This window comes from Chaetura pelagica, unplaced genomic scaffold (genome assembly GCF_000747805.2).
Source record: "Chaetura pelagica isolate M959 unplaced genomic scaffold, ChaPel_1.0 scaffold159, whole genome shotgun sequence".
NCBI classification, from domain to species: Eukaryota; Metazoa; Chordata; class Aves; order Apodiformes; family Apodidae; genus Chaetura; species Chaetura pelagica.
In genome coordinates this window covers 5,426,422-5,436,190 of record NW_009954555.1, presented here as the reverse complement: position 1 = coordinate 5,436,190, position 9,769 = coordinate 5,426,422, and the positions used below count along the sequence as shown (strand labels likewise).

The following is a 9,769-nucleotide window of genomic DNA, read 5'->3' as shown; positions in this document are numbered from 1 at the left end:
CGGGGGATTGGTCAGGGGAGGGGCCAGGCAGCACAGAATGTTTTTCCCGGGGGGGGGGGGGGTGGGTGTGTGGTGTGAGCCAGAGCTTCCCAGCACCAAGCCCGGCTTCAGTGCTCTCACTGAACTAACTGGTCAGTTACTGGTAACACCTGGTTTGGGGATAACCCAGCATGCTGTTATGTTTAAAACCATGACAAACATCTTAGTTTGAAAAGGGTAAACTTAAAACGAAAGTATTTATCAAAACAACTCAGAGCTGAAGATTACCTTAAACACATGCAAACTCATTAAATGGACTAAAACTTTTCTTTTTAAAGTGCTGGAGGTTTGTCACAGAAAAGAGCAACCAGGTTACAGTGTGCATGGGCACACAGAGCTGTGGGGCTTACTTTTGTAGTGGGATCCAGCGCCAGTCCTTCATGGCCACGGGCCCTCCTCAGGGGTGTCCTGGGCTCTTGGGGAGTCCTGGGCTCCTGGGGAGTCCTGGGCTTTCAGGGGTGTCCTGACCTCTCTGGGGTGGGATGCAGGAGTTTCTCCTCAGCCGTAGCGTGTTCTTGTGAGCTGAAGTTTCAAGGCTTCAATGAGCTTCTGGTTTGGCTGTTGCCTGGTTTGGTCTCCTCTCTGTCCCAGGTCTGGTCCCTGGAGCAGCCAGACTGGCACTGCAAGATAGACGAGGGGTCTGCAGGACTGGTGGCTTCATGCTGGAGCCCAGATGGTCGTCACATCCTCAATACCACCGAGTTCCATGTAAGTGTGAAGTGGTGAGTGCTCTGAGTGGTGTCAGATGTTGCTGTCTGCCCTTTGCCTCTTAAAATAACCTAAAGCTCTTAAAGCTGTCGTGGTGGTGAAGAGGGCAGGTGTAGTTCTCCTAAATTCATATACACAATCTGGGTTAATTGCCATTTAGATGTTAGTTGCTCTGTTAACATTTTATCCTCTTGATGATAAGATAGAAAGTGGATGCTTAGCTTTGAAGGTGGTAATATTGTGTTGGAGACAAGCAGAGGGAAAACTGGCATTCATTGCAGCAATTTTAGAAATCAAATGTCTGGTTTGTAACTCAGGATTTCTACCACAAACATTTAAGTGTGGCTATGGAATTAAAAAAACGTGATCATAGGTTTATTGACCTATGAGGTGAAATTTGAATCCAGGTCCTGGGAATGCTTTGCAATTGTTTGATTTTACATGTAGGAGTCAGACTGCTGACCACTTGCACAATTACAACACCTGTAAAGGTGTATGGGTTTAAGATCCATGTTCTGGAATCCAAACCAGCCTGTGGTTGCTGGTTGGAAGGCATGGGGAAGCCTGACTCCCCCTTTATGGTCTTTAGATTAGAGCTGACAATTCATGTTATCAGTACAATAGTGAACAGAAAACATCTAAGAACCACACACAAGACATCTCCTCTTTGTGTTTAATTTTATAAAAAGAAAGCAGATGGATTTTAGCTGACAGGTGACTGTGCCATAACCCTTGCTGGTACTCAATTCACATGTTACACTGCAGGATTTGTCCTTCTTTCACGCAAATCCCAAGGGAGCATAAATGGGGGTCTCTGTTGTCTGTTGTGTGTGGGGACTGGAGTTGGTGCCAGTGCTGGTGCTCTCAAGGGCACCTGTGGAGAACCTTGCACAGAGCCAGGGAGTAGTTCCTGGTGCACAGAGCCAGGGAGTAGTTCCTGGTGCACATAGGGTGGAATCCTGCAGCAAAGACGTTCATTGCTGGTGAGGATTTGCTGTGCTGACTGGGGTGAAGACTTTCTGGCTGTCAAGCAGTCTCTTCCCATTTCCCTCCCCCTGTGGATAGTGGGTTATGAATTCAGGCCTACAGTTTTCCCAATAATGAATCACCCTGATAGTTATTAAAATAATAATACTAAAAAAGACTGCCTAGTTTGCTGCTGTGCCCAGCAGTGAGGTGGCTGTGACCAGGCTGGGGGCTGGAGCTGTGTGCTGCAGGGGAGAGAGGATCTCCTGGCACGTGTGTGGGGGTGGATGAGCAAGTATTTATTGCCTCCCGACAGAACTTGGTTTGACCTTAGAGGATTTCATTAAGCCTTTGCCAAGCTGGCATCTGTGTTGGGATAAGTTTCCTTTCCAGCTGTAAACAGGTTGCTAAATTAGCTTTTGTCAGACAGCTGCTTGGGTTATGCTTGTGTCTGAGTTGTGTTTACTCTCTCTGATAAATCCATGGTCTGGTGGGGCAGGTGGGAGTAGTGCTGGAGACAGAAGCTATCAGGGGAGTTAATACTGGTGTATCTGTAGGTTATCAGATGCAGAGATTGCTTGGAGTGCTCAGGGGTTCCCTGCCACCCAGTGCAGCTTGGCTTTGGTGCCTTGATAATTTCACACAGCACCAGTTAATTACTCATACTTGTAAATCCTCAAGTCAACATGTGGGCTCCACCATAAGCTCACAAATAACTTCTTGCTATAATTTTTTAAAGGCTGTCTGTGGTTGTACTGATTTATTTCTAGCAATCCATGCTTACTAGTGCCTCAAAGATCACTCATCACTGACTTGCAGTCAGGTTCTTTTTGAGGTCAGCATTGGAGTGAATAACTTGTGGGTTTTTTGGTGTGACTGGTGTGTCCCTAACTCAAGATGAGTGTAGCAGAATTCTGACGTTTCAAAAATCCACTTCAACTCTATTCAGTCTTTTGAGGTGGGCAGTGATGTTCTACATAATTTTGTTGAAGATGAGTTTGTAAATACGTGCAGGTTTCTGGGCCCCAGAGTAGTTACACAATATACAGTAGCACTGAGTGGCACAGTTACCTCTGAATCTCTCTACAGTTACTGCAACAAACAGCAGGAGCAATTACATGGCACAGTCTTTGAGGAGGATGTATATAGAGCCTCTGTGCTTTCACTTGAGCATGGATTGTTTTCCCAGTAATGGATTATTACTTTACTGAGCTTAATGACAGTGCAGTACCTGGTTACTTGCCCCATAGCTGTGGTTTGTTACTCATTTTGTATTTTACTTACCAACTCCATATATTGCACTTCAGTTCTGGACATGTTGGGCACTGAAGCACTGAGGAGCTTCCTCCGAGCTGAGGCAGCAGAGGAAGAAGTGTGTGTTTCTCTGTATATTGGAGCTAATCCCTAGTAACTGGAAATGGCTGCATTGGTTGAAAAATGCTTCCTGTCCAGGAATGTGCTCTGAATAATCTTCTGAAATCCGGTGCTGACAGACACTGCTATGTAAGGAGGCCTTGTGACCCAGTCAAGTCTGGGACAAAAGTTGACAGTCATTTGAGATGCAAGGTTGTTTAAAAGTGTGTTTTTATCCTCTGAAAATCACCAGTCTGACACCTGCCTGGAGCTGTCAACATTGGGACGTAGCACTGGAGACTGTTTATCACGTTACCATCTAAATACCTTTTATTTCTCAGCTGTTTTTAGGCTATTTAAAAAATGCTGCTGCTTTTGGTTTGTTTTTCCACTGCAAAACAACAGCTGAAAACTTGTCAGACACTGTTATCATTAGCATTTGAGTTTGATGGCTCCACTGAATCGTCATCTCTGCTAAAGAGTTCCCCTCAATGATCAGCTTAATTGACCACAATCTATTGTCCTGCTGTAAATGCAATTATCCCTTTAAGTTTCTGAGAAAAGCAAATAAGACCAATGCAATCTATTGTATTCTTTGGCTTTATTTTTTTATCCTCTGTGCATTTTGTGTTTCTGTCTCTCAATCATTTAGGCTGGTTGTGAAATAATCTTTCTCAAGCTGGTTTGCTGGCAGCTTGGGCAAGATTGTGGAATAATATTTCAGTTCCTGTGGAAAATAGGAAGATTCTCCCTTTTTGTTACATTTGAATGATAAATATTTTGTTAGTCCATGTAAGGTAGGTGTGAAGCCCAAACATGGGGCACATGATGTAACTTTCTCAGGTTATAAAAACGATTGAGTGGGCACAAACAGAACAACTGAAAGGAGTCCCAGTTTCAGCAGTCACCATTGTTTGTTTTTACACGTTTGTAACACTAGGTCAAAACCTTCAGGTTTTGTGGTGTGTGACTTGGGCAAGAGGCTGCAATGAAGACCCAGCAGAGCGTGGGCTCTGACTTTCTCTGAGAGCTTCCCTGACCTGCAGCCTCTTCAGGAGAGGAAGATACTGGAGTTGGACAGAGGATCTTGTTAGTTGCTTTAAGTGCATTGTGACTGATTTAGATCAAGTCTGAAGAAGGGCTTTGGCTATCAAAGTGTTGTAGACATCCAGTATAATAATGGGTTTTACTGTTTGCAAGTGTATTTTTGTGGGCTGGGTGCAAACATCCCACAGGTGTGTTGGCTGTATTTTGGCAAGGATGAACAGGGAAACCATTAACAGTGTCGTCTTTGGGGTGTTGCAAAGCTTGTGCCTCCTAGAGGAGGTTCTGCCTGAGCAGAAGAGGACCGCAGGAGGCAGATGGATGCAGAAAGCCCTTTCAAAAGGAAGGTGTACCTGCCTTTTCTGCAGCAGGGTCTCAGCTGAGGAGAGGTGACAGGCAGAGGTGATGTGGTGGCTCTCACCTCTTCTGATGTCCTTCAGCTGGCTGTGAGCAGGCAGGCTTTGCCCTGAGCCAGCACAGAAGTGTTGGACACACAGCAGAGCAGGTGAGGTGATGGTGAAGCTCAGCAGCAGCACAAATGCAAACTGGGATGCTTGTGTCAGGAAATCTGATGATCCAAACCCCAGCATCCAAGACTGGCAGCTGTTAAGCTTGTCCTAAGTGGCTGTAGAATGTGTGCCGTGTAGGCGTCGTGCTCTGGGCAAGGGAGGAGCAGCAGCCAGCACAAGTAGCACTGTGAATATTGAGGGGCAAGCAGCATATCAGTGTTGCAGTTGCTGTAGAAGAATGTGAGCAGGCATTGTGTGGGTATTTGTAAAGTAAATCTTGCATGAGGAGCAGACTAACAGTGCTGTGCTTGTGTGTCTGCAGGGAGCAGTTGCAGTGATGAAACTTGATTAATGTCATTTATCTACTGGACTCCTCTAGGACCTGCTAAACTTAAAGCTGGTGCTGTAGTGGTCTAGTTGCTATTTCATACCTGTACAATAAAAGAAGGGAATAACAAACATTGCGTTAAATAGGGGTCTAATAACTTTTTAATCTTCAGGTGGAAGTGGGCTGGAATTGGAGGTAGTTGTGCTCTTTCCTGTCATTTTTAAAATTATTTATTTTGTCTCTTCAAATCTTGCCAGTGTCTTCTGTACCTGAAAAGCAGGAAGGAGAAGAGCTAATGTTGTTCATTTTCTTTGGGACTCTGTGTATCTCTGGAGAGAGGCAGCACTTGTTAGGATTCTGTGACTTGTATGAGCACCAGTTGCTTTGAACAGCCATTACTCAAGTCATGCTCTTTAGCAAAACCAACAATATCAGCAATGAAAAAACCTTCCAAGTTCAGTTGTGATGCTCAGTCTTTAACACTGCCAGGTAGAGCAGGTACAGCCATTACTCAAGTCATGCTCTTTAGCAAAAACAACAATATCAGCAATGAAAAAACCCTCCAAGTTCAGTTGTGAAGCTCAGTCTGTAACACTGCCAGGTAGAGCAGGTATGTGGGATGTCACCTTGGTGTCCTTTGTCACCATGGAATAATACCCATTCCCTCAGAGAGGGAAAATGTGCACTGAGGACAAACACACAACCAAGCAGAAATTCGTCCCAAGGCTGCTGGTGATGCTGATGGAGGAGGAGCATGAGATGGTGGATAGGGATAAAGATAATTACTTAGATAACGAACCAGAACTGATTCTGAGTAGTTCTGGGAAAGGGTGCTTTACAACCATGATGCTTTATTGCAAAAATAGCTTTACCTGCATCTCTTCTAGAATCTCTTACCTTGGTGCAATAAAATGTAGGAAAACACAAGGTAAAAAAAAAGACACTGGAAACATTCCTGTCTCCAGATATAAATGCAAAGGTTCACATGACAGGCTGATTAATGCACATGTCTGGTGTGGCTGCCGTTGCTAAGGGAGAGGAAGTATTTGTTTTTAATTGAATAATCTGCAGATGGCAACATGGAGCTTCCAGAATGCAGGCTGTGACCTTGGGGGGCTGTGGAGGGGCTGGTTTTGCAGCTGACTGGCTTCTCTGCAGTGTGTGTCTCAGGGGTGCTCCAGCCTCCAGAAATACCCCACACGAGGTGTTCAGGGCCTCACTGTGCACTGGGGCTCTTTTCTGATTCTTGCAGTAATTCTGTAATGTTGCCTCCCTGTGGGGGGCTGAGGAAGGGACAGCAAAACTCAGTCACAAGCTGAGTGTGTCTAAAAGTTGAGAAATACAGGTAAGTTTTGATAGTAGCCTTGTCCCAAGAGATACAAAGTTCTTAAGCTGCTCACCCATTCATAGATCCAAGAAACTCCTCTTGTCCCAGATCCTGTGGTTTCCCAACTGAACAGTGTGTCCAACACACTGGCACTCTTGTAGCTGGATTCATGCCAATATCAGTGACTTCAATGTTCCTGAAAAGCTTTTCTCCATAATGGTGCTCTGCATCTTCTGCATCTCCTGCACCCCCCTGCAGCACCCAGTCTGCCTGAGGTGGGAACCTGGGATCAATAACCTTGAACCTGAAGGCAGCTGGGAAAGAATTCCTCTATGGGCTTTGTGTTTGAGCCACACAGAATATATGCAAAGTTTGAATTTACCACAGAAGGTGTATTGATCTACTTTGTGCTCATGAGTTATGTTTATGGGTATATTTGCTTTTATTAATTACAAAAATAAACCCTTTCCTTGTCTCTCTCTCCCTGGCAGCTGCGGATAACGGTCTGGTCCCTGTGCACCAAATCTGTCTCTTACATCAAGTATCCCAAAGCTTGTCAACAGGGTACGTGTCTCCAATCTGACATGGGAATGGTGTTTTTCCATATGGCAGGAAGGGGAAAATGAGTTTGATGTTGAATGGTGAGGCACGTGACAGAACAGGCTCTGTCCTCTCCCTGCTGGGGGCACAGCTCCCTCGGGAGGCTCAGCACCTCGTGCACCCGGGTGTGCTGGGGGTTCTGTGCTCCCTGACTGGAGGTTACAGCTGATCTGGAGGGTTCTTGGAGGTGTTAAATTGAGCTGGGGGCAAGGGTGATGGGAAGCACTGATCCAAAGTGGCTTTTGTCATCTTTTACACACAAAGAGGTTTGAAAGGGAAGCCCACATCAGGACTGTCCAGCAGTTCCTGCCTGAGGCTTGTTTATGGTCGTGGCCCTTGTGTGACAAAGGCAGTTGTGTGACACGTGGGAGTGGGTGGGGACCAGTGCCTGGAAGGTGGTGGAGTACTGGTGGTTGCACAACTAATCCATTTAGCTAGACTAAATGTTTATTTGAAATCCATGGGTTCTATATAACAGCTGTCAGTAATGAGGTGTTTCTCTGGAGCTCTGCAGTGGCTGTGAAGCTGCATCCTTGGGAGCAGCTCGTGCCACCACGGGCAGATCTGTAAGACTGTGCACTGACAGTGTCACCTCCTCTGAGGATTTTTCCTTCTCTTTTTGCTTCTCCTTCGAACTGGGAGTCGCTGCTATTCATTGAAGCACTGCCAGCTGTTCTGTCTTGTTCTGTTTCCCATGGTCCCTGCCTGGCAGGAATAGCCTTCACCAAGGACGGGCGCTACGTGGCGGTGGCCGAGAGACGCGACTGCAAGGACTTCATCAGCATCTTCGTCTGCAGTGACTGGCAGCTGCTCAGGGTAAGAGGTGTCCCTGCCTGCCCTGCACAGCCACAGACATGCTGCTCACTGCTTTCAACTCCCTCACTTTGACAGTCTGGGTTTAGACTTGCAAGTCTTCCCAAGCTCTTCCCTAATGGTCCTGCACCAGCCTTTCTGAGGCCAGGATTGAGGCCAGCTGGATTTCTTGACTGGTTCAGTGTAACTGCGTGTATTTGCTCATGAAATGCTGGTCATTTTAAGGGATAGAAACTTGTAACTTTTCTGTAGAGGCAAATCAAAGCAGCAGCCAATGAGACACATACTATTCCTAAAGAAACTTTCTGTTCCTGTGCTAGCATACAAGGGCTCTTTTGCATTTGTGGTAGTGCTGGGAAGGATGAAACTGAGAACCCAGTGAGGTCAGATGTAACAATGTTTGTTGTAGTGTTTCTGATACTTTATTTCTCTTTTGGGGCCAGCATTTTGACACTGAAACACAAGATCTGTTTGGGATTGAATGGGCTCCTAATGGCTGTGTGCTGGCAGCATGGGACACGTGTCTGGAGGTGAGGAACAAGCAGATTATTTTTTTGGAGAGTTCAAGTTGGTCTGTAGCTGCCATGTATAAAGCAGTAACTAAAATAACTAGTGTTCCTGATCTGTTTTTTCTTTGAAATGTAACAAAACCTGAATTGAAACCATTTTAAATACTCTACTTGTATAGGTCATGGATGTCCTTACAAGTGTGTGTCAAACTGCCATGTAAATCTTTAATGGCAGCACATTATCTCATTAGCTTTCTTCCTAATATATCCTGCAAAAAGATGAGATTGTAAACATTGCAGATGTCACTACTGAAACAAAAAGTGAATAATGAATTAATTCTTCTGTAAGACTATTTAACGTGCTGTGTTTTAGGCAGAGAGAGTATGGAAGGGATGGTATTGCCTGTCCATGAATTGTAACAATATTGTTGGTCTTGAGAAATAACCTTTGTCTGTTGCAGTACAAAATCTTGCTGTACTCCCTGGATGGCAGGCTGCTCTCCACCTATCGGGCTTACGAATGGTCACTGGGCATCAAGTCCATTGCCTGGAGTCCCAGCAGTCAGTTTTTGGCAATTGGCAGCTATGATGAAAAGGTAAGAAACAGATTTATTTGCTCTCTTAACTAAACCATGTGTAGAACTTTGTGATGACAGCTCGTTTTTGCAATGCCTCCTGGAATTAGGTGCGGATCTTGAACCACGTCACTTGGAAGAAGATCACGGAGTTTGAGCATCCAGCAACTGTTGATAACACCAAGGCTGTAAGTCTGGATCCCAGTCCATGGAATCATTAGCAGTGCTCTGATGTTGCTGCTTGAATCTGACAGGTGCTAGTAGGTACATCTTGTTCTAGGGACCTTGCTTTTCCCCCTCCTAATGTGCAAATATATCTGGGGAAATTGCATAAAAATCTGGGGATGTGAGAAAAATAGAGGAATCCTACAAAGCTTGATGGTGTAAAATATGTAGTGGAAAACAAATGGAAATAGCTCTGTTAGTCTCTGCTACACAGACAGGAATTGCAGTTGGTCCATTTCATCCTGGTGCTTGTGTTTGGGAATAGTATGTTGTAGGCACACCCACATGTTTTTGCTGTTTCATTCTGAAATGTTTCACTTTGTTTGCATCTATTTGTTATAGTAGCCATTTAAAGATCTTGGTCACAAAAATGAAATCTCTCTTAGCATTGTGATGAAGGTGGTTCATTGTGCTGCCACATTTAGCTCTTGGGAATAAGGAACAAGATGTAGTCTGGCAGACTCATTCTTCATGAGCTTCAAGGTTTATTTGTCACAGGAGTGTTTTTCTGATCATGGCTCCAAATAGCAAATATTCACTGAGAATGCTGGGTTCAGGATTTGCCTGCTGAAGCCCTTTCCTTTGTTGATGAACTAGGGAATGCTGAGATATGAGACACTTGAAAATGAACTAGTGGGATGTGGATGATCTGGTAAGAGCCCACGCTGGAATCCTCTGAGGCCCTTCTGTGGAACTCTCACTTGTTTCTTTGTAGATTGTTTATAAAGAAGTGGAGAAATCCCCACCTGTTGAAACAGAGAGACTCTCTTTCC

General features: G+C 45.1%; 2 protein-coding genes across 2 annotated transcripts in view; one reads left to right on the top strand and one right to left on the bottom strand.

Moving 5' to 3' along the window:
- TP73 (tumor protein p73) overlaps positions 1-421 on the bottom strand; it is a 35,313-nt gene extending 34,892 nt beyond the window's left edge. Inside the window, exon 1 of the mRNA XM_010005289.1 lies at positions 390-421. Coding sequence (XP_010003591.1) covers positions 390-421 — 32 coding nt within the window. The remainder of the gene's footprint in view (positions 1-389) is intronic.
- Positions 420-9,769, top strand: part of WRAP73 (WD repeat containing, antisense to TP73) — a 12,691-nt gene continuing 3,341 nt past the window's right edge. Inside the window, exons 1-8 of the mRNA XM_010005288.1 lie at positions 420-497; positions 631-747; positions 6,766-6,838; positions 7,587-7,690; positions 8,131-8,217; positions 8,658-8,792; positions 8,882-8,959; positions 9,712-9,764. Coding sequence (XP_010003590.1) covers positions 420-497; positions 631-747; positions 6,766-6,838; positions 7,587-7,690; positions 8,131-8,217; positions 8,658-8,792; positions 8,882-8,959; positions 9,712-9,764 — 725 coding nt within the window. The remainder of the gene's footprint in view (positions 498-630; positions 748-6,765; positions 6,839-7,586; positions 7,691-8,130; positions 8,218-8,657; positions 8,793-8,881; positions 8,960-9,711; positions 9,765-9,769) is intronic.